General features: G+C 37.9%; 1 protein-coding gene across 1 annotated transcript in view; it reads left to right on the top strand.

Moving 5' to 3' along the window:
- The first annotated feature begins 274 nt into the window (after positions 1-274).
- Positions 275-25,813, top strand: part of LOC148362538 (homeobox protein aristaless-like 4) — a 48,085-nt gene continuing 22,546 nt past the window's right edge. Inside the window, exon 1 of the mRNA XM_088339289.1 lies at positions 275-725. Within this exon, the coding sequence (XP_088195415.1) occupies positions 383-725 (343 nt within the window). The 5' untranslated portion in view covers positions 275-382. The remainder of the gene's footprint in view (positions 726-25,813) is intronic.

The following is a 25,813-nucleotide window of genomic DNA, read 5'->3' as shown; positions in this document are numbered from 1 at the left end:
CCTCCACCCCTTTCCTTATTTTCGACCTCCCATCGACGCATAATAGCGCAGTCAGAAGTGAGAGGGCCCACTCGCAGTGCGTGCGTGCATGCAACTTGGAAGGTCAGTGCAGTTTTGCTTGCGTTACGCCTTCCCCTCGCGCTTTACTACTGAGGCATCCCGCTTTCTTCCACAGAGAGGGGCTTTTAGCATTTGTTGGGTTTTTTTTCCTCCTCTCTAAACAATCCCAGATGCGCCACTTTGAGCCAGCGCGAATCCGAGCGAGGGCGCGTCAGTTGCGTGCAAGTTCGAGGAGTGCCTTTTAGAAGGGGCAGGGCGAGAAGAGCCGTCTGGATTCTGCCTCTTTCTTTTTTATTACAATTTTGTTTTGGTTTTTTTAGGTATGAACGCAGATACGTGCGTCTCATATTGCGACATGACCGCGATGGATGCGTATTATAGTCCGTCCGCCTCGCAAGGTCGCGAGCAGCAGGCGAACCCGTTCAGGACTTTCAGCAGCACCGAAATCAAGTACAGTCCTACATTTGGGGCTGGGAAAAGCCAAGTGTACGGGGACAAGTCTCGGAGTCCTTTCCAGAGCGAGTGCCAGTCGCTGGATGGTGCAGATGCGGAGGGTCCCTTCCAAAAGTACCAGCTTTTCATGCACAGGCCCACCTGCAAGACTCCTCCCGAGGCCGGAAAACTGCAGGCGGACGGCGGTCACAACGGCATTCTGCCCTGCTACGGTAAGTGTGGGTAGCAAATAAACGACAAAAAAACCTCTCAGTAGAAATATGTCATCATGTACTGTATTAAAAAAACATGTTTTTTTTTCTAATTATATGAAAAAAATAATAAAATCAGAGCCAAGTGTTTCAGGCAAAATGTCAAATATCGAGCGTCGGAGAAACTGTCATACGATGGAATTGATTTTAATTAATTGAGAATTATGACCAAATTAAATCATTAAAATAGAATTTAATTTATTTTGAGCATTTACTTTGACTTTAACTACAGAAACGGCAGTCAGAACAAAAAATGATTTAACCCCCCTCGTGTTGTCCTTATTATGAGGACCCTCTTTGCACGTTTTATACAACTTACAAGGAAATGTACACAAAACATTTCATTTTTTCTACTGCATGGACCAATCAAATGAATGTTATATCATTTAAAGTTAAATAAACTATAATTTAGGGGATTTTTCTGAGCTTTTAACACAATGGCAGGTCATTTTGACCCGAAGACAACAGAAGGGTTAATTTGTCTTTATTATCAAAACTAGAATAATTTTAACAGACTATTTAAAAGAGGCATCGCTCCAGTGACAATTAAAGGCAAACTTGTAACTTAAAACTGAATGAACAATCCTCTATGAAGAATTTGTGATCGAATTGATCTAATTATTTAAATTCACAGACAATATTTGTTTTTAACACTTTTACAGATTCGACCATTTAGTCAGCCAGTCGGGATAGGCTGAAATGCATATATATATTTTTTTTTAATTCTAAAATGAACTAATCTGCTATTTCCAGTTAAATAAATGTTGGATTTTTTTAACATATCAATTTATAATAAAGATAATTCATATAGCATTGCTGTTATGTGATAAAATATCCTTCATCTATTATTTTTTTCTCAGGAGGATGAACATTTCTCTGTTAGCATGAAAGCACAATACATTGAATATTGACAGATTTAGAAAACATTGGCCATTTGACTAACGCTTTAATAAACCATTGTGGGACAATTTAGATACACTCTAAACACTGTTGATTCAAAAATAACCCAATTTGGGTCAAGTGTGGACCAATACATTACATAGGTTAATTTGACCGGAATTGTGATGGAGAAACTTTCGATTTAATAGAAAAAATAGTTTAATTTGCCCATAATCAACCCCCAAATAAGTTATTTTCTACATAAAAAAAAATAAGAGTAGTATTGAAAAAATTGCAACAACCCCACAACAGGATTATGTCGTTGAAAGACAAATCATTCCTTTAAAAATAATCGTTTTCCACAAAAAAATCAAGTAAATATTAGGACTTATTTCGCCTTCAAATTTCCCAACAAAACTATATGAATTTGTGTAAAATAACCCTCCCATAATGTGTTGTGTCATATAAAATAAACGCTGATTGGATCATCTTGTCTTGAAAAATCAAACCCAATTTGAGTTAATCGTGGATCAATAAATTACTTGGGTTGATTTGTGCCAACTTTCTGGGTTGCAATGAAAAACTTCCCAAATATCGTAATTGAAATTTTTTTTTGCCTATAGTCTAACCCTAAATTGGTTATTTTGTAAGAATAATAATAATAATCTTGTTGTACAAACAGCCTCAAACACCGGGTCATTTTATTAAAAGAGCTTGTTCCTTTTAAAATTGTAGTTTTGTAGAAAAGAACAAAGCAAGAACTGAGATCTTATTTTCTTTAAAAAGCCCCACAAAGCTATATAATTTGTGTAAAAGGGAAAAACAAAAGTTGTGTTTTATAACTTGGATAATATTGTCTAGAAAAAAAGCACCCCGATTTGAGCTCGATGTGGACCAAGCCATTACTTGGGTTAATTTGTGGCAACCTCTTGTGTTGCAATCAAAAACTTCCTAAAAACAGCAGTAAAGAGTTCAATTTGCCGATAATCTACCCCACAAAATGGGTTGTTTTGTAATTAAAAAATGGTTTCATATTGTAAAAAAACAACCCTCCAAACAGGATAATTTATTTGCAAGATAGCATGTTCCATTTAAAACAGTTGTTTTGTACAAAAGAATTGAGCAAAAAATGAGATTTTTCATTCTTTGAAATGCCCCACAAAATGTATAAATTTAGGTAAAATAACCATCCCCCATCCCTCCAAAATGTGTTGTGTTGAATAAAAAAAAACATAACTTGGAGCAAATTGTTTAGAAAAATCCAACTCAATTTGGGTCAAGTGTGGATAAATAAAATCCTTGGGTTTATTTTTCCAACACCCTGGGTTGTAATGAAACACTCCTGATACACAATAAAACAAGGTGAATTTGCCTATAATCTACCCCCAAATGAGAAATTTTGTTTAAAAAAAATAAATAAATAAAAAAGAGTCTTAAGTGTACAAAACTCCCCCTTAAAGTGTATAATTGAATTAAAATAATCCCTAACTTGGATAAATTTATCCAGAAAAATCAAACCCAATTTGGGTTTAATATAGACCAATCAATCACTTGGATTAATTTGTGCCAACCTCCTGGTTGTAATGAAAAACTCCCTATATACAGTAATAGAGAGTTCAATTTGCGTATGATTTACCACCCAAAAATGTGTTACTTTAAGAAAAAAAAGTCAAATATTGTACAAAACAACCCTAAAAACAAGACAATTTATTAAACAATGATGTGTTCCCTTTAAAACAGTAGTTTTGTGCAAAGAACTAAGCAAACATTGAGCCTTTTATTCTCGTAATTTGCTCCAAAAACTACATCAATTTGTATAAAATAACCCATCCCCTCTGGGCTGTGCTGTAAAAAACCTAACTTGGAACATTTTGTCTAGAAAAATCAAACACAAGTGGTGAAGTGTGGACCAATCCATTATTTGGGTAAATTTGACCTTGGGTTGAGATTAAAAACTCCCTAAACAATTAAAAAAAAGGTTAGATTTGCTTATAATCTACCCCCAAATGGGTTATTTTGTAAAAAAAAAAAAGAGAACAAAGAGAGTAATATTGGACAAAATAACCCAGAAACAGCTAGTGTAATCTTATATAATGATAGGTCATTCCTTTAAAAACAGTAGTTTTGTACCAAAGTGCAATATAGCCCGCTCCTACGCCCCAAAATGGGTTGTGTTATGAAATATAAACCCCTAACTTGATTCATTATGTCTGAAAAAATCAAAAGATGGAGTCACAAAACACAATAAAATAAATCCAAGTATTGGTTTGATTCATTTTTTACCCAATTTTAACGTTATTTTAGACCCAAGTGTTTTCAGAGTGCAACAAATCGACAAAAACGAGATCCAGAAACCCCCCGTCGGCAATTAAAAACACAGAGGGAGTTTGCCAATTCCACACTTCTGATAAAGTGCTAAGTCATCTGTTTTTTGGAGTGTGGAGCGTTTAAGAGAGCATTTAGTGAGCCCATTTGGCAAGTGCATAGACATAGAACGGCTGGAACGCAAAGAAGATCCTCAGCGGTGTCATTCCAGAAAATGTTGCAGCCAGATGAAGACGCCATGACTCCTTGGAGGCACGACACTTTTTGGGGTTGTGTCAAAGCCTCAGGCGTCAACATGGCTTGCGCTCTTTCTTATGTGTGGTCCAAAACGAGAGATGTTTATATTTTATCTCTCTTCGCTATGACAAAAATCTCGGGACATGTTTTTGTGGGCCAATAACTGCAAAGTTGTCAAAATGGCAAGTTTTTTTGTGCGCTCTTCTGTTTCATGGCGGTTCTGGAACAGGGTTGAAATTCAGTTTTATCGTCAATGGTTTAACAGACACTGAACAGAACAGACAGTGTTTGGATATTTAGATCGGTTATAGTCTCGTATAGTTTAAAACGCTGATTTTGCAATCGTCTTTTCTTAAAAATATTTGGAATGCAGCAAATTTGTAGCAAATTAGTGAACATCTAACAAAAACGTTGTTGCTGGCCACGAGGAACATTAATAGCATCTAGTAGCTTACCATACTTAGCAAAACTACCCCTTTACACCTTACACTACCACTTTTCTGCCCTTAAAAAAGTCTTCAGATTTAAAAAAATAAAATAATAATCAACCGATTTTTCAAATTTAAACAACAACAAAAAATCAACTATTCAGTTACAAATGGTCGTATATACACAATTTGAGGCACAGCCCCTAAAAGTGCTTTAAAGTAGCCACATAATACAATAAAAAGAAGAAAACATGTATACCAACCCGAGAAAGCAGTGAAGCCTTCATATTTCTTGGCTTGTGCAATCAAACACTTGACCGAGACACTCCATATTCATTTTGTCTCTGGGCTTCAAACCGCCTGAATATTTTCTTCTCCATTTCTGGGTACTGTCCAAGTGGTTCTTTTTTTTTCTACATCTCCAAAATAATATTAGAAATAAAAACACTATAATTCTGTATGCTATTTTAAAGGGTCATTTTAAGAAAAAAGATAACATTTAATCATTATTTTGAATAACGTTTTGAATTAATTAACATGTGATGCTATCTGCCTTATTACAGATTGAATAATACTGATATGGGAAGACTGAGTTTTTAGCGACTATGAAAATGAGTAGTTTAATTTTGTCGATTTATATTTAATCATAAATACTTAAAATGATCTGTATTTGAGAACCTCTGTTCTTATACCAGTGTTTGACTCGATTTTTTTGAGACGAGGCACACTTTTTTCCCTGAAAAAAAACAAATAAAACTTTAAGAATGAATTTCTTGCTTTACTTTGTTTTTTTTGAAGGTTTTATTTTGATGTTGCCTAAATTCACAGTTCTATCATTTGTGGTGACAATGGTTCAAGTGGTATTTTGTTTGTTTTTTCGGAATAACAACAAATATGAATACATTGAATCAGCACACAATTTTTGCCAGTTGAACATTTTTTTTGTAAAATGAGAAAATAATTAAAAGAATCAGCAAAAAGAGATTATTACTTATTTGATCTTTTTTTCCCCCCGTTTTTTTGTAGTGCTATCTTCAATATCTTCCTGAAATTAATCAAGTTATTACGTATAATTCCCTGCACGGTCCTTCCTAATGAGCAGATAATTAGTACAGGACTGTCTTAGAGAATTAGAATATTGTGATAAAATCCTTTATTTTCTGTATAGAAAAAAAACCATTTTATATATATATATATATATATATATATATCGATCAATCATGCATTCTGTATTCATTACAAATCAACTGACATATTGCAGGCCTTTTTGTTATTTTAACATTACTTATGTCTTACAGCCTACTAGTATACTTTTTCATGATATTCTAATATTTTAAGATATTATATTTGAGTTTTCACCAAAATTATTAATTTAGAAACAATAAAAGACTAGCAATATTAATTTTTAATGAATCCAAAATGTATGATATCTTTTATTTTAATTGCATTACTGAAAACAAATTACCAGACATGGGACCAAGTCACACATGTGCAAGTCTCAAGTAAGTCTCAAGTCTTCACCTTCAAGTCCCAAGTAAGTCCCAAGTATTTTTTTCTTGGGCAAGTCAAGTCACAAGTCAAGTCCCGAGTCTTAGATTGCCAAGTCCAAGTCAAGTCACAAGTCATAAAAACAGCGACTCGAGTCGACTCGAGTCCAAGTCACTAAGTCTCAAGTCCCCATGTCTGCAAATTACTATCACAATAGTAAAATATTTGGAGACAATCCTCAAAACCAGGATTGTAAAATTCATTTTCACTTTGGAATAAGTGTCGGAGACACATGTATATAATACTATAAACTATATATATAAAAATTATAAAATCTTAGGCGTTTTGAGGCTCATTTATTTCTCATTTGCACTCATTGACATTGATGTGGAAACCCTGCCGTGTAGTGACGCTGACCCTTGGCGGGTTTCATAGTCGATAGGCATTGTGGGAAAAGTAGTTTTTCGTCAAAGCACTCTTGACGTATTTAGTATTCGAAGCTCCCGTGGGCGACATTTTGCCCTCGGCCCATGGTTTTGACACATGTACCTTATACACACAGAGAAAATAATAATTTGCCGCCACTTATTGATATATAGCAGTGTTACAGTTACTCAGCTGATCTCGGGCGAAAGCAAAGATACTGAAGAATCCCATGTTTTTTAACAAAGATAAAATCGGGCAATTCCCTTTGCCACACTAGACAAGGCACACCGGTTGAAAAACTCTGTGTAACTAAATACCCATTTTCCTCACTGTAAAAAAGTACTCTCCTGGGTCACTCTTATGGCGTATAAAATGATCAACTAACATGTTAATGTTGTGCCGCAGGAGGCAAGCTAGTGACCCAAAAGTCACAGCATCTACCTGCTCACGGCACTGCGACCGAAATAAAAACCTACGAAGCATTCAGAGGAATGCAAGCCGGCATCCCATTAATCCGAGACAGATGTACATCATTGGCTGCTCTACTATGGGTATTATTCATTCTCGCCAAACATCGGATCTCCGAAGCAACCACGCGTCGCAGCAATGACAAATTGGGACTGGTTTACATAACCCCGTCTCCACAATACCTTGGAAAAATAAGCAAAATGTCCGAAACATTAACAGTGCAGATGTTTCAACAAGCATAAACACATTCAGGCCAATTTACTGAATACATCAGCACATATATTTACATTGAGAACCTTAAATTGAAATGTTATCACAACTTCACAATATCAATCAAAATCAACCGTTATTTTAGTTTTCACGATACATATTCAGTGGTTATCGTGCTTTAGTCCTTGTTAGATGCAGCAGGGCTACTAATGGTAGAAAACGTCATTCAAAACAATGCTGATTTGAATGATAAGCAAAAATAAATGATCTATTATATAAATTTGCATTTTTTTAAGTATATTCTCGTGTTTTTGTTTTACTTTTTATAACATGAGGTTCAACCTAGGGGAGCTGACACGATTGTCCGCAATCTGAGTGCTGTAAGTACCCCAAAAAAACAAAAACCTCATGCAAAGCTGGGAAAAAAAAAGAATAAAAATTGTATGGTTTGGTTACTTTGAGTAGACGTAGTTTGTGTTCTTCCTTGTGCTTTGTAGCACTACACATTGCAGTGACATATAGTGGTCACATATTTCACAGCATTCCTTTAGTTTCAAGGGACAGTGTAGAATTAAGTACCATCTAGTGGGGAACTTGTATAATGATTATAAAATAGAATTTGTAAACTGACCACAGGGGGGACAGTTAGCATATTGAAAGCCTCACGTTGCTATGGATTTTTTTTCCCGAATGATCAATTCAATCCCCCCGCCCCCACCATTCTTCTACAGTTTTCTCATCTTGGGCTCTTGTAGTTTGGCCGCACATTTTATAATATTTCCCGCATTTGTTGACCTGGATTAGGCGCATAGGAACGTTGAATTAGCAGTTAGCACCGCAGACACTTTTTAGGAACCGGTATCGTCGACCTCCCCGTTAAAAAGAAGACATCGTCACGGACATTAGATAAAGCATCGCCAACATTAGTGCCCCATTTAAGTCCTAGCTGCAAAACAGGTAAATGCATACAAATAATGATGACTGAACTATGCAAAATGTTGATTGTTTGAGAATGAAATCCAACTGGGGCTGCACAGCGGCTTAGTGGTTAGCGTGTCCGCGGCACAGTTCTGAGGTCATGAGATCGAACCTTCCTGTGCGAAGTGCATGTTCTCCCCGTGCATGTGTGGGTTTCCACCGGGCACTCCAGCTTCCTCCCACATTCCAAAAACATGCATGTCAAGTTAATTGGACGATCCAAATTGTCCCTAGGTGTGAATGAGCGAGTGAGTTGTCGGTCTCTGTGTGCCCTGCAACCGGCTGGTAACCGGTTCAGGGTGTCCCCTGCCCACTGCTGGGATGGGCTCCAGCACCCTTGTGACCCTATTGAGGATAAGCGGTGCAACTGGGTGCTCATTGTCAAGTGAAATGTGCTTTTCGGGGGCCGGCAGTTTTGCAAAAAGAGGATCTATCGGTGCCCATTTCAAGTATTGTAAAGGGTCTTTGAAACGAACAGAAAATTGCTTGTTGGGACTAAGTAAACACAGACTAAATAAAATATTAAAACTCTCACTTTTATAAAAAAAAAAAAGTTTTGTTTCCAACTTATTGTTTGTCAGCAATCCACCATAGGAAACTGCTGGGTTTCGGCAAAATCCCATGTTTCGGAGAAAAATTCAGATAAAATCACATTTGTGTGATAAACTGTAATGTCAGCACTTACCTTGGTGATATTCTTTGGGGTCTGACGTTGTTAAAACCTTCTCAGAATCCCATAATTTGCCATCAGATCGTTTTAACAGGATGCGGGGGGGCTCTCATCGTCAGATGTCAAGTTGGCGCAGCACAAAATGTTCTGTTCCAGGATTAGCGTCGCAAATGTCCTTGGGAGGATCTGATGGCGGGGCGCAGAATGGCAACTCCAAATGTTTGTGACTTTGTGACTTATTATGTGCTAGCTTGCCAATGCTTCAATTATTCCGTCAGCTTTAGCATCAACCCCAGTGCTGGCTTTTGTGAATACACAAGACCATTTACTTGGGGAAATTCATTTTCAAGTCTGAATTGCTTACACTTGGTGGCTTTTACTTCCTTATAAACAGTGTTTAACCCTCAAGATACAGATCAATTCTTCTCTTTTTCTTAATTTTTATCTTGGGTTCAAGTTGATTTTCTCACTAAGAGAGGCATCGCTGCCAACAAGTGGCTGCATTTAGTCAGTACAGTATTGGACTGGCTTATTTTCACAGCCAAGATGGCAACGGCACAGCTTCCAATCGTAAAAGCTACTGGACGGCAGATAGCCATCAATGGCAAGCAATGCCTCTGCGCCTTTTGACTATGTGTTGTTAAAGGGACAGTGTGTATTATAATACTATTATTTGACTACTAGATATCGCTGTGTGTGTTGCAACTGGAAAATAGTACAAAGAGAATAAACTATGGAGGCTCGTAAATGCAGCATTTCACTTTTCCTTATTTTGCCCAGCCTTTTTTTGAGGTTTTTGGCTACCCGTAGCAGCACAATGGAAGACAATGATGTTAGCTCCCCATAGTTGAGGCTCATGTTATATAGAATAAATTCAAATTTTTAGACCTATGATTATGATAAAATAATTACATGATAGTTGATATATTTTTACTTATTATTCAAATCAATATATTTTTAATGATTAATTCGTAATTTTAAAAATGACAACAAGGAAGAGCTAAATAACCCACACTGTCCCTTAAATGGCATTGAAAAAGTTAAGTCACAATGTATTATAATTCTAATAGATATATAAATTGTAAAACATTGGGCCAATGCACCCTTAACAAATAAGAGGAGAGCATTTTTTGCCACAATAATTTGAAAAATAGAACGACCACATAACCACACAATTAGAATATATTACCATTTAACTTTTTTAATAATTTATAGTTAGATCTGTATCCATATTTTCAAAACATGTATAAAAAAGAAAGAAAACGAAGCACATTGGAGAGACATAAACACCATAAAATGTACAATTAAAGTAGTAACATTTAATTTATTTATACTCCAGAGGATAAGTTATGTATATAGGATATAATGTTCTTGTTCAACATTAATAAAATCTAATTATTTTATATTTGGTGTGTATTTATACTTATTAAAAAGTAGTTTAAAATATGGGGAGATCCCGACACTTTAAAACGTTTCTGTTATAAAAATCTAAAATCTTCATACCGTCAACCTCAGCCAATTGCCTCCCTTATCAATAAATGTGATTGCCCTTATTAAGCTATAACAAACCACACAAACACAACGGAACAGCTATTTACTCACAGACTATGTAGAATGGTTGGTTGGTTGGATCCCTTTACCACTATGGTTGTAGGGGCACCATTTCCTATGGTGTGTCCTGGGCAAGTACAGCCTGGTGGCGCCCATCTCCATGCACTCTACGATGACGTCGTATGATACCAGTGACCAAAACAATTCGAGTGAGAGCCGAAAAGGGCAAAAGCAGATCCGTCTAACATAAAAACGAGTATTTTCAATAACAATTCCCGTACAAAAATTGTTACGTTATAAAAAAGACAGCATAACAGAATAAACCAAATAAAGAAACTTATTTTGGTGTTACCAATAGACACATTAGCACCACCTCAGGTCAGGAACATACTGTAATTCACTGTAACTCCTAACGAGAAGGAGATGTTTTGGGATTCAGGAACTCATAACAAATGCACAAATGCATCCGGTGCAACAGATACACACGCAGTATGCAAACCGTGAGAACACAACACTGACACTGATTGCACCAACTCTCCCGTGCCTTTTCTCATATCATGTTCGCATAATACAGTTCAAATAGCCGCTCTGACTCGAGTGTGAAATCGGAGCATCCTGTGATATGTAAAACGTGTTTCTGGATGCATGGGGGCAAAACAAGACCACAAGAAAGTCCTGGCAGCGCCTTCAAAGCATCCTGTCAAAATATAAAACTCGGAAATTGGAAGGAAATGATGTCATAGGATACGTATGGATAGTTGCTGTGATGACTACCACATTTTGACCGTGTTATTTGCTGACCTGCGATTGTTGCCTGAAACGCTTTTGAAGTGCAAAAGGTATGGGGGGAAGAAGGTGAACTTTTTCGGGGTAGGCTTTCTGAATTTAAGTGTTTTAGCAAAGTACCAACCGGTTTATGAGGTGTCACAGTAGATCTGGTCTTCTGTTATTTGCTGGAATTCAAATTAAGCCCTTAAAGTTCCTACGACCTGGACTGTTGAGAAGCAAATACCTGTCTGTACGATGTCACCAGTCACTGAAAAATGTCATGCCCCATATCATTGGATACCTTAAACTCTTGGGATCCACGATATTTCAAAATTTACTCATCACAGAAATATCACGATCAGGAAAAAAACAATCAAAATATGTTGTGAGCCAGGAGAAAAGGAAAATATAAATGACCATCAGAACATGAAACATGAAATCATAACAAATAATTATTTACCTTTTTGCCTCACGTTTCTTGAAAAACTGATCCAATGTCGTGTGCTTTTACCTGCTTTTGACAATCCGTTGCACATGGCAGACGTCGTGATAGACCGACTCGTCAAAAACAGTGATTCCTTTCCATAAATCCCAAGACTTCATGGAATTTTGCTAAAATGTCTTTTATTTGGGCTAATTGAATGATGGCTGCGTCCTCCTCCTCGTCATCTTACCGGAACTCCTTCTCTTTGTCTCTGAACTCTGAACTGTGACAGTGACACATAGAGCATGCTGGGAACATGCATGCGTACTGGGTTGCCAGACAGAATTTAATCAATAGCCAGTTCGTTTACGTTCGGGAAACTCTGGGAGCAGCGAATAGCAGCGCGTACTGTACTGTACTTTTGACTTTATCTCCTGAAACGCCTTTGAAACTGGGGGCAATATTTTCCAATTCAGGTACTTCGTAACCAGAAACATTTGTATGTAGAGAAATTCTTAAGTGGAGGTACCACTGTGTTCTGTTTGTTGTACTTGGGCGGCAGTAGCTCAGGAGGTAGAGCGATCGTTTTAGGATAAAGGGATCCCAGTTCGAATCCCGGCTTGTCCGTTTTACATGTCGAAGTGTCCTTGGGTAAGACACTGAACCCCCAATAAGCAGGTTAGCGCCTTACATGGCTGCACAGATCACGGCCGCTATTGGGAAATGTGAAGCACAATGTAAAGCGCTTTGGGAAGTCATTGACTTGAAAAGCGCTATATAAATGCAGATAAGTAAGTACTTATTGTGATTGATAACATGGAAATAATTATCAGTACATATTATATTTTATCTTTGATTTCTTTATAAACAGAATATTTCAACAAACTGTTTTTTAAACTCTTAGAATTAAAGCAAAGTCATTTATATATAATATGGGTCATGATTCATGGATCCTCAAACTGCCAGAGTCATGAATGGAATACTTCCAGTGGTGTGTCTTGAGCAAGAACACTCAAAAGTGTTTTCTCTTGCATGTGCAAAAATTCCTTATCGAGAGTTACATTCCAAAAATTATTCCGTAGTGTTTTTGAACCCTCTTGGAGACACACGGTGACAGCAACGGCCTCAAATCTTCGGACGCTTGTGAGGTAATGATCGTATCTGTCGATCGGTCGCTGATACTGAACAGAAAGTTGTTTCCCATGGACTGGAAGCATTCCTTCACTGCCATAATCTCCCCTCAGGAACATCTGGGAGCCTTCTTCAGAAAGAGGAAACAATACTCAAAATATAGCTCCATGAAGAAGAGATTCTGTCATATTAACTCTTTAAAGACAGGAGAAACATATGAGGTCAATTGCAGAACAGGCTGGGAGGATTTTTGTCTGAGCAACTGACAGTTCCCTGTTGAGGACATCAGGGTCATGGGTGTTGAAGATGTTGGTGAATCAAAAAGGCTTCAGTGCAGGAGCTGTGGAGGAGTTATTGAGAATTCCTTACAGGGAGCGCAGTAAAAGAAAATTACACAAGTGGGAGGGGCTTCCAAGAAGAAAACAAAAACAATTTTTGTAACACCAGTCCCTGAACTTCATTGCAAGTGTCGTAATCTCATTTTATTGGTTTGTGGTGATCTGTGAACACTTTAATGACTGCAAGTCAAAGTGCTTTGGAAGTTAATAGCTCCAACTGAAGTAAATAAAATGCCTTATTATATTGTGTTTTACTTGACTTTAAAGTCTGGTAAGATGTTGTCCAAACTATGGCCCGAGAGCCAGTTTAGACCTGCTGACTATGTTTAAGTGGACCACTAAATAAATATTTATATATTTGGGTATTACTTGTTTTATTCGTGTTTTTGAGATGAAATGTTTTTGAGATTAAGTGTTTGAGGAGTATGTTAGGAGTGATAAGATTGTATAGAATTAAATTGTGCGAGACAGAACTGGAGTAGTAGTGGAACTGAGCAAGCATGTGGATAAGACAGTACTCGGTTGGTTTGGACACAAGGAGAGGATGGATGAGGAGAGAATGTTGAAGAGGTTCTACAGAGCAGAAGTAAATGGGAGGAGACCAAGAGGAAGGCCGCGATTGACGTGGATGGATGGTGTTATGAGTGCACTGCAGGAAATAGGTCTAAATCTAGTGGAAGCTAGAGCTCTTGTTGGTGATAGGAATGAGTGGAGAGGTGTTGTAAAATGATAGTTGGATGTTTTTGGACGTGTTGTAAGGGATGGGCAGGGCACCTGTATGATGTGGCAGGGGTAAACCAGTGAAAGCTGTCTGGCCCTGCTGTTGAACAAAACAGTGTGTTGTCTCACCCTGACCCGAGTGACATGGCCGCTTTCTTGTGTCCCATTTCATCTGGAGGGACGAAAGCATGACTAACATAGGTGCCGAGGTGCCTAACGTGTTTGGGTGTTTGGGCATTTGGGTTGGCCATGATCCAAAAATGTTTGCGTGTGCTTTTTGCTATTTTTTGCCTTTTGTATTTTCTTTGTTATGTGTTTTGTCTTGCTGTCGGTCACCCCTCTTGGGGGATATGGCCAAGGTAGATAGATAGATAGTTTTATTCGTGTTTATTGTTGTTTGGAATTCTGTGTACAGCAACCTTGGGTGTCTTGAAAGGCGCGTTGAAGTAGAATGTATTATTATTATAATTATTATAAATAATGCATTGTTTGTTTTTTTACAGAAATATAGATAACACAGTGGGTCACAAGCTTGAGCAGAATTAAAGTTTGGCAGAATAGTTATCAAGAAATGTCATCTTAGAATGAAAATAATTGTCTTGCTAAAGTGATTCTGGGGTCTTGGGATCAAACCTTCCCGTGTGGAGTTTGCACGTTCTCCCTGTGTTTGGGTGGGTTCACTTCGGGCTTTACTCCGGGCACTCCCACATTCCAAAAGCATACATGTCAGGTTGGCCGGTCCAAATTGTCCCTAAGTATGAATGAGCAAGTGAGTTGTCTCTGTGTGCCCAGCAACTGGCTGGCAACCAGTTCAGGGTGTCCCCTGCCCACTGCCCGAAGATAGATGGGATGGGCTTTAACACCCCCGCATCCCTACTGTGGATAAGTGGTGCAGATGATGGATGGATGGTATTGATATGAATGAGTGACATGCTGTGAGGTGCATGTTGGTTAAAGGGCATCGGATTTACAAATAAATAAACCTATACTCGTATTTATCATTTGATGAGAAGTCCATTTGCTCTCCTTTTTTAAAACAACATCAAAAAAACAATAGATAATATGAAAAAAAGGTCCATGAAACGAGAATGGATGACTTGACCTGTTAATACGATCTCTAATTCTATTGTTTGGGTCTGAGGTGTGCGCCAAATCCGAATCTCTGGTCTCACTAACGCCCTCTGCCAGGAGGCAAGAGAATTGCGTACCTCACTCTTCATCTGCAGACCCTTAGCACAGTAATATGTCACGTACTAAATTGTATTATTAAATCTAATGTGAAAATCTAGCAATTACAAAAAAGAAAAAAATAGTGAATTTAAATAAGAAAAGAACTTTAATACTGCATAAATATAATAATTTAATAAATTTGTTATTTTGTATTCCAGCACTATCTCACCTGCATCCCTTGACTACATGTCACTGCATAATATGGGTGATGGAAACTCCGATATGTCACGCTTGTGGTTCATACTAAAATAAACTGTAGATCCAACAAGTTACGGTATCCATGTGTCACACACAGAGCAAATAGGGCGGCCGAAACAACAGCCAGTGTCTCTTCATTTGCTATTCGTGATAGCATAGCCATATTATTTCTTCCTTATTATGCAAACCTATCTCAAAAGTCAGTAGAAAAGAGTCTCAATTATTATATACATAGTTAGCAAAATGTTGGCGATCTATAGGGAAGTCAGAAGCCCCGTACCAACTACGCATAGAAATAGATTCAGATTTTTGAAAGATAATGGCATATAGAGGATATACCAATGGGTGACCCAGTAAATCGAAATCACGAAACGAGTGGTGCCATCTCCACCCGTTCCGAGTCCCCGGCAAGAAACATGTGGAAACTACATCACGAGCCTCACAAACCCGATACACCGGATCACGAACTGCACATCCTATCTATGCCATAATTTACAAGTTTTACTTTAATTACGAAACGCCACCATCGTTTGTATTTGTTTTTGTCGTATGCTAACGAGGTATGCTAACGAGGTATGCTAATGAGGGCGCAGTGACATACTCAAAAAAGTGCAAGTAAAACTCTCTTACTGACAACTAACTGACCCAACAGCAGCATCATAAAAATAAAACACTGTAGAACAAATAACGTTGTTTCGGTTTCAGTCGATCCCATGCACGTTGAGTTGATGGTGAAGCAGCTAGCATCCCATGCATTGTGTGTGATAGAAAGGGGCAGAGCTGTCGTCCTTCTTGCGTTCTGATTGGCTGAAAAGAAGTGCTTTCGGATCTATTATTGGTGGTGGCCAACAAACTAAGTACAGTATTCAAGAATGCTTGTAACCAAATTTGCAGTTTCTTTTACTGTTGTTCGGTGATCTTGAGTCTCATAATGAATCGCAGTTACAGATGCTGCCCCTTCTTACAAACGAGATCCGGGTTCCGGACAATCGTTCGTAAGTTGATTTTGTCCGTAAGTTGCTTCAGTGCTATATTTTTTATGTTTAAGGTTTATATAAGTATGTTTAAGGCTTGTATAAGTAATCTTTATTGTTTTGTACTAAGAAATAAACATTTCATAAAATGATATGCTCTACAAAAATTATAAAGTTAAGTTTAACTTACTTTTGGAAGATGAGCTTCAAGAGTTTCTCCTCCGTCGTAGAAAGTGGACGAAAAAAAGCTAAAAAAAAAACAAAAACATTTTATAAAATAATATACTCTATAAAGATAAATAAAGTTGAGTTTAACTTATTTGTGGAAGATGGGCTTCAAGAGTTACTAGGCTACTTCCTCCTCCGTGGTAAAAAGTGGCTGAAAAAAGCGTTCCGACCATTTTCTCAACCGCATCAAGCTTCCATATTCCACTTTCATTTCAAAAGAAATGGCTTCTTTACACTTAATACCAACCATATTAAATGGATGCACAAGATATTAAACCATAAAAATGTCTTAGTGCGCTGGAGATACAGAATACCTGTAGAATGTTTACACACGAACTAGGAAGAGGAAGCGGATTTCTTCCTCGGGTGAATGCTGGGAAAGCTCTCACAGCACCAAACGCCGGTAGCGGCGGAAAGAAGCGCTAAAGTAATGTCCTGTACTTGGAAAAAGGTGCACACAATACAAAATCTAACTTACAGCGATGTCCGGATATTTTTCTGGAAAAAAATGTTCGGATCTACCGTTTTTCGTAAGTCAAATGGTCGTAAGTAGGGGAGCGTCTGTAATCATTTTTATCATCAAGTTGCTGTTATAATACTGTGTGGTGTGAGTGTGTGTGTCTTCATTCTGGGCAACGTATCGTTTGCATCATTTATTGTTGTGTCATTTCGGAAAATGAGATTTGTATCTCGAACAAATGTTTTCAATCAGCCTCTATGTCTGGATAGGATTTTTTATGTTGAGGCTTCATGAAATTGACACAGAAACGAGCTTGCAATTACCAAAAAAGTGATTCGAAACTGCTGATAATTCCATCTAATGATAATTGTGTTTGTAAAACTTCATTTAAATTTACGAAAGTGACAGTTTCAAATAAATAAAGTCATGATGGGCCATTTTTTAGTAAAAACAAAAACAAAAGAACTTTAGTAATTTGTGCAGTTATTGTTTTTTGTATTTCAAAAGGAGCAAAACCTATAAAAGATATGAATCTAAATATGGGTAAAAGACAATGTAGACTTATCTTCTTTTTCTCATTGGCCTTGATGAAAAAATGTCATGCAGACATCTCCAAGTTATATTCCGTTTTATATTTGTTTCTAAATAGATTAAATTGTATCAATTGTTTATGATATACTCAGAATTAAAGCAAAGTAATATCCTTTAATGACTATAATATCGGATTAATAATAATGAAAATATAACAGTAATATTGTCTTTTTAAGCACTACATTTTTAATATGAATTGAAAAATTCAAACGTTTTTTTTTTTAATATATATAAATATCTTCCTAAAATAAATTCACAATAAAAAACAACAAGTAAAAGTAGCCAGCTCTTTTAGGGTTGGCCTTGAGCACGGTACACTGTAAAATATTCTACCTCTAGATGCCACTGTATTATGAAGTGCAACCAAAAACGAGTGCTACAAAGCAACAATACAAACTACGGAAACTTAAATTGACCAAACCGCCTCATTTTTCTTCTCATTTTTTTGCTCAGTCTTTAACAAGGTTTTGGTTTTCGGGAGTACCCTTATAAATACAAATATATTGCCCTAAGAGTATTTAAAGAACAAATGTTTAAATGATATTTCCTTTATTTTTGCTTATTACTCAAATTAACATAGTTTTTTTTATTACTCCTCATTACACAATTGGTAAAATGCACTTTTTTCTTTCATTGCATTATTATCCTAATTTAGAACAGTCTCTAAGCCCTACTTTGTAAATATTTGACCTATTTATCCTGACAGTCTTTTCTCTTATTTTTCTCTTTATTACCGGTACATGTTCACCCTAGAGAGCTGTCTCTACATAAAATGTTTCACCACATTGTTATAAGAGACAATAAAGACAATTGAATTCAACTCGTTTAAATGAATGAAGTTCAAGGTGTCAAAATACACAATATCCCTTTTTTTATAGGGGGAGACACACAAAAGGACAGTTGGGACAAGAGCGGCACCAAAAGTTTTTTCATATATTATATGTATCCATGCATCCATTTTGTGGGCCACTTATCCTCACTAGGGCCGTGATGGAGCCTATCCCAGCTATCTTTGGGCAGTAGGCAGGGGACACTCTGAACTGGTTGCCACTTAAGTTTCATGGCAGCAAGATCTTCTAGTACTTGCTTTAAAAGCATTCTCCTTCCTCGTTAGTACAAGGTCATTAACCCTTCCCCAGGTTACTAATTTATAGTGTTTCTTTTATTTGGTTTCACTTGACCCCCCCATCCCATCCCATAAAAACTGAGAGGGTGCCTTGTGTCTTTACAAGCAGTTCAATTACACTTTGATGTTTTCTTCCCGTTTTCTGCAGCGATTAAATGGCTGACCCCAGTAAACACGTGACCTCGGGTAACCGGAGAGGTCTGCAGGTTGTCAGAAAATGACGGGCAAATTCAAGGAGCGAGTGGGCGTTTATTCCTCACATGAAATGTTCATTGATGTGCAAAAAAAAAAAAAAATTGCTCGGATTGGCAGAAAGCTGCTGTCAAGACTCTGGATTCTTGGCTTTCAGGCTAAGTAAGATTTGATTGGGTTTTTTTTTCTGACGAAGAGAGAAAGAGAAGGAAAAGAAGGGACGTTGGCGGGGACTGTTTTTGGTTAGCATAGCATGACATATGACACATTGTGTGAGATGTGGAGAAAGTACTGTACATATGTGATGCGTATGCTGGGATGAGAATAAAAAATAATCAAAACAGGCTGCCTGTACAAGCATCTGTTGATTTATCATCACTCATTGATTTTAGAACCTAAACGTTTTCTTAACTGCTAGAAAACTTGGCTTCACAACTATCCCCGAGAAAAATCAATTGGTACACAGTAGTACCTCTACTTACAAATTTACTTCATTCTGGGAGTAGCTTTGTAACCAAAAACATTTATAAGTAGAGACGCCTTTTGAATGTAAATGTGTTAATCCGTTCCAAGCCTCACAAAAGTATGATTTTTTTTTAATAAATCATACAAGAGCATTACAATGTGAAACAAATATATGTTAAAATAAGATTGGTTGGTTGGTTGGTTGGATGGATCCCTTAACCACTAGGGTCTTAGGGGCACCATTTCCTATGGTGTGTCTTGGGCACAGCCTGGTGGCACCCATCTCGCTCCAGATCTAAAATAAGACTGCTGCACAATAAACAAAATGAGAGGCACATAATGTAAATGAACAAAGAATAAAAGAAATACACACAAATATTGATTTATCTTTTAACTTGAACTGGGGACACGAACAGCATGCCAAGACTCACGCATTTGTATCGAGGTGCCAGGTAGACCCCTGGCAGCAGCAAATGGCAGTGTGTACTATACTGTATTTTTGACTTTGTAACTAGAGGCAATATTTTCCCTTTCAAGTACTTTTTAACCTGAAACCTTTGTATGTATAGACATTTGCGAGAAGAGGTACCACTATACTATATTTTTTTCTTGTACTTTCTTGCTAATTCAATATTTTTCTGTTGTTTTAGGTCACATTAGATTTTTTTTTAAAAGAGGTATTTCAGCAGTGAGTGTCACCCTAAGCCAGTGGTTCTCAAGTTTGGATGAGATTTTTTTAAATACCTTTAAAAAGAAACCCATCCATTATCTGCACCGCTTATCCTCAGTAGGGTCATGGGGGTGCTGGAGCCCATCCCAGCCATTTTTGGGCAGTGGGCAGGGTACACCCTGAACTGGTTGCCAGCCAGTTGCAGACAACTCACACGCTTGCTCATTCACACCTAGGGACAATTTGGACCGGCCAATCAACCTGACATGCATGTTTTTGGAGTGTGGGAGGAAACTGGATTTCCCGGAGGAAACCCACGCAAGCACCGGGAGCACATTCAAATTCCACACAGGAAGGTTCCATCTCATGACCTCAGAACTGCGCGCTAAGCACTCACCACCATGCTGATAAAAAGAAACCATCAGTATTAAAATATTTTAAAGTAATTATCAATGATTATTGCTTCAGGAAGATTGTACATATAATGACTCTTACGCACAGAAGGCTACACCTAAAAGGGACAGTGTGTATTATTTTGCGACCTTAAAAACTCTAACCTGTTCTAGAGGTCTTTCCCTGAACCCTTTCTTTTTATCAAATCTATTTGGCTTCAAAATCAGATCAGCCCCAAAAGGGTGTGAGAATCAAAGAACAGCAGCAAGATCAATAGTGACAAAAATGTAAACAGGGGAAAATAACGAACAACCTTGGCGTTCTATACAAACTCCTTTACAGTAGTACAATAGATAGATAGATAGATAGATAGATACTTTGTTCATCCCCGAAGGGAAATTCACATTTCCAGCAGCATCCCTGAGCTGAGAACAATAGTCAAGTCAAGACAAGTCAAGTCATGTTTATTTATATAGCCCTTAATCACAAGGAGTCTCAAAGGGCTGCACAGACTATCGCAATCTCCAGACTATTATCACACCATCCCCTGATCTAAAACCTACATGAGGGCAAGGAAAAACCCAAAAACCTCAGCATAAGGATAAGCAGGATACAACGAAGTAGCTATCAGTTTCAGAGGGTAGTCAAGTCAAGTCATGTTTATTTGTATAGCCCTTTATCACAAAGAGCCTCAAAGGGCTGCACAGACCACAGATTACTGCAAACACAGACTATTATCACACCACCCCCTGATCTAATACCTACAAGAGAGCAAGGAAAAACGCAAAACCTCAACATGAGGGAAATGAAGTAACCCTGAGAAGGGAATATACATGAGGTAATCCCCCTTCCATGATGACCAGCCTGCAATGGATGTTGCATTCACAAAAAATGAAATGAAAAATAAAATATAAAAAAATTGATTATAATATAAAACTGAAAATTAAATAAAAATGGTGCTCAGGTTGCAATGGATTCAGATTCAGATTCAGATTCAGATTCAGATCTACTTTATTGTCATTCTAGTACACGTGTATACAGAACGAAATGTCGATGGATCTGACTCCCACAGTTTCCCTCAGTGTCCTTCAGTGTACAGATATAAATAAAGCTGTATTGTGTTATTTACCATAGTGCCGATAGTGCAAGAAGAGACGCTAACCAGATGTGCAAGATGGGCAGTCAGGTTAACAAGTCAGGTACACAGTACCATTATATTGTAAACAATAACACTGTAAGTAATAACACTGTAAGTAACAATAGTGCAGAGATCAAATGTGCAAGGAGTGGCAAGCTATAAAAAAACTGCCACTAGTGCAAAAGTCAAATTAGCAGCCGTTTAGATTTTAGTTAACTATATGTTAGATTGACCATTTAACAGTCTAATGGCCAGGGGGACTAGACTATTGCGGAGCCTGGTGGTCCTGCACCGCACACTGCAGTACCTCTTCCCAGAGGCTAGCAGAGTGAATAGTCCATGATGGGGGTGAGAGGGGTCCCCGGTAATGTTCTTAGCATGGGATAAGCAGCGCTTCTGGCCAATGTCCTGAATGGAGGGAAGTGTAGTCCCGATTATTTTCTCCGCTGTCCTCGTTACCCTCCTCACACTACCCCAGTCGGTAGCGCTGCAGCCTCCACACCACACAGAGATACAGCTGGTCAGGATACTCTCTATGGTGCCCCTGTAGAATGTGATGAGGGATGGTGGGGGCAGGTGGGCTCTCCTCATCCTCCGCAGGAAGTACAGGCGCTGCTGTGCCCTCTTAACCAGAGATGCAGTGTTCACGGACCAGGTGAGTTTGTTTGTGATGTGCACCCCTAGGAACTTGATACTGCTGACAACCTCCACAGCCTTGTTGTTGATGCAAAGTGGGGCATGGTTGGGCTGGTTTTTCCTAAAGTCGACAATGATCTCTTTAGTCTTGTCAACATTCAGGACCAGGCTGTTGTCCTTGCACCAGCCCACCATCTGCTCCACTTCCTCTCTGTAGGCCAGGTCGTTGTCATCCCTGATGAGGCCCACCACCGTTGTGTCGTCAGCATACTTCACGATGTGGTTTGTGGCGGACCTAGGGGCGCAGTCGTGTGTCATCAAGGTGAACAGCAAGGGGCTTAGGACGCAGCCTTGGGGGGAGCCCGTGCTGAGGTAGATGACATCTGAACTGTTCTGACCTATCCGCACAGATTGGGGTCTGTCACAGAGGAAGTCCAGCAGCCAGTTCCGCAGGGGGGTGTTGAAACCCAGAAGCCCCATTTTGTCTACCAGATGTTGTGGGATGATGGTGATGATGATGATGTAGCATCAACAAACAATACACATATATTGTCAACATGAACTATAGGTCATTCATAAGCTACAGAATATATGCGTGTATTAAGCCTGGATTTAAACAGTTTCCTGAGGTTGCAGATCAAATCTCAGAGAGCAGAGCATTCCATAGCACCAGGGCCCGAATGGAGAATGCTCTCGAACCTGCGGATTTCTTCTTGGCTCTTGGGATCAGTAGTAGACCAGCATTTCAGAGTGAAGACTCTGGACAGGAAATAGGGGAAATTAAATCTGAAGGAGGGAAAAGTAGTAAAAGATAACTACATTCCTTATCGAAAGAAACCAGAATACACTTACAAATTATATCTTTATTAATTAAACTATTTTAACCTAATCATGCTTTGCATTGGTTGGAGTTAATTGTTTGAAAAAAAATCTCACAGGGTGTATACTACACAAGAAAAGGCTAACTGCCAAGTTCACCTATGCAAATTTAGCCTGTCTGTAACGACTTGAATCCCTTCTGAAAGCTGTTTTGTTTCCATAAAGGGCTAGAATGAAAAAAAAACAACGGTTGGTCGTGTGAGGACATCTGCAGAGACAGTAAGCGACTCTGACAGGCTTGACGCGGCGATACCGAAAGACATATAAGCTGCTTTGCCAAATAATATTCGTTTGTGAAAACAAACCCGCATGTCACAGACAGCCAACGCCCGACTTCATCACTCCAAAACTATTACGCCAGCTTACTCACCATGAGAAGTATGACCGACAAAGTCACCAGTGCCACAAAAATATCAGCAGTCTCTGTCACAACTAGTAACGTGCAGACAAACCAGGTAGAAGCTTTATTACCTGAAAACTTTGTAAGTAGAGACGCATTTTGAATGTAAATGCTTTAATCCGTTTCAAGCCTCCCAAAAGTAAAGTATGTTGGTTCTTAATAAATCACAAAAGAACATCAGAACATCAAACAAATACATGTTAGAATTAGATTACCTATCAAAAAACATAAAACAAAATGCACATACTGTAAAAAAACAACCTAAGAATAAAGGAACTAATAAAAATATAAATTTACCTTTTTACCTCGTGTATCTTGAAAAACTGATCCTATGACATCTGCTTGTGCCAGCTTTTGACAATCCGTTGGAAATGCACGACTTGTCAACACTCATTGTGGGTGATTCCTTTCCACAACGTCTGAGACTTCGTGGAATGTTTCTAAAATTTCTTTCATCTGGGCTGATTAAATGATGGCTGTGTCCTCATCCCCGCTATCTTAACCTTCTCGTCTCTTACTCCGAACTGTGACGGTAACCCAAAGAGCATGCTGGGATAATGCATGAGCACTGGGTTGCCAGGAAGAATTAAAGCGATAACCAGTTTGTTTAAATTCCGGAAACTCTGAGAGTGGCTAATAGCAGCCCGTAGTGCACTGTATTTTTGTCTTTGCATCCTGAAACGCCTTTGTAAGCTAGAGGCAATATTTTCCAGTTCAGGTACTTCGTAACCTGAAACCTTCATATGAGGACACATTCAATAGTAGAGGTACCACTGTATACAGTATCTATTCAGTGTTAAAGTTCTTTCTCGTTTAATTTAATAATTTCAAAATAAATAAATCCAAAATCTCTGAATTTTCACATTCAACTCAACTTCAACTTTATTTTCAAATATGCTATATGCGCAATATACAGCACAGATGAAATGACTTCCTCTTACCTGCGTGCAACCAATAAAGAGGGCACAATACAAAAACATTAGCAGCAATTTTTCTCTTGTCTTTTTTTCCTCCAAAAAACTGATTTAACATATTTATATTATAAACACAGGGTGTCCCAGAAACTGTATAGACACTTTGACTTTAAATAGCCAATTCAGATTTGTTTTTTAAAGAAGAATAGCGGATAATGGGCTTACTCTTTTGAAAAAAACTCCCCCCCAAAAAACAACAACTTTCCTAAAATCATTCTGGAAAACCTGAAGTGCATGTTTTGGGGTTTTTCTTTTTTGCACCGATGCAAGCTCAGTATCCACTATTTTTTACTCCAAAATCAAATCTGAAATATAAAAAAAAACAGTTTATCAGCTATTTAATTTTAAAGTGTGTATTCATTTTTTGGGACACCCTGTATTAGTATGTAATGGATTACTGTGCTGAGCGTCTGCAGATGCAAAGTGAGGCACGTTATTTACTTGCCTCGCGTCTTCAGATGCAGAGTAAGGCACGCAATTGACCTGCCACAGGGCAGAGATATAATAGTGAGACCGAGGATTCGGATTTGGCGCACATATAAGCCCTAAACAAAAGAATTAGTGACAGTATTAGCAAGCGTATTTTTCCCATATCATTGTCTTTTTATTATAACGGGGTATTACTTATTTATTGATGCTTTTATTCAAAATTCGCAGCACATAGACTTAATTTACAAGCTGAGATAGAACAATAAAGCGTTTTTTGTTCTATGTTCCAGTTTGTAAGTAGAGACGCTTTTAGAATGTAAATGCGTTAATCCATTCCATGCCTCGCAAAAGTATGATTTCTTTTGTTAAATAAATCATAAAAGAGCATCAGAAAATGTAAAAAATATATGTTAATCAAAAGAATAACATGTTGTTTCCTTGTTTTTGTAAATCTGACTGTGCCTTACCAGCAGAGGTGGGTAGTAATGGATTACATTTAGTCTGTTACATTCACCTGAGTAAGTTTTGTAAAATTGTGTACTTCCTATACTTTTACTTCTACTTGAGTAAACATGGGAAGAAAAAAAAACGGTACTTTTACTCTGCTACATTAGGTAACATTGAAGTCGTTACTTCGTTACTTAATAAATCCCCTCCACGTAAGTACGCGTCTGTCTGTCTCCGCTAAGGCACATTTATTTAGATGCAGAACTCCGCCAGGCTCTACCATTTTTGACCAATCAAGCGTAGCAGCCTTGTCACGTGACCCTATTCAACTTCAAAAATTAAACGTATTTGTTTGTTGATTGGACGGACTTTCATAATTTGATGATCTGATTGGTTGTTTAAAAAAAAAATACTTTAAAAAGTACTTTTTGACATTTTACCCAAGTAAGTATTTGGATGACTAATTTTACTTCTACTTAAGTATTATTAATCTGAAGTAACGGTACTTTTGGATACTGTACCCACTTCTGCTCACCAGACACGAACCTCACTGCTCACAACATTTTTGGTTTCCAAGA

The sequence above is a fragment of the Urocampus carinirostris genome, chromosome 7, assembly GCF_059441175.1.
Source record: "Urocampus carinirostris isolate Australia breed hairy pipefish chromosome 7, RoL_Ucar_1.0, whole genome shotgun sequence".
NCBI lineage: Eukaryota > Metazoa > Chordata > Actinopteri > Syngnathiformes > Syngnathidae > Urocampus > Urocampus carinirostris.
Note: the sequence above shows the minus strand (reverse complement) of the source record. Positions and strands in the feature narration are given on the sequence as shown.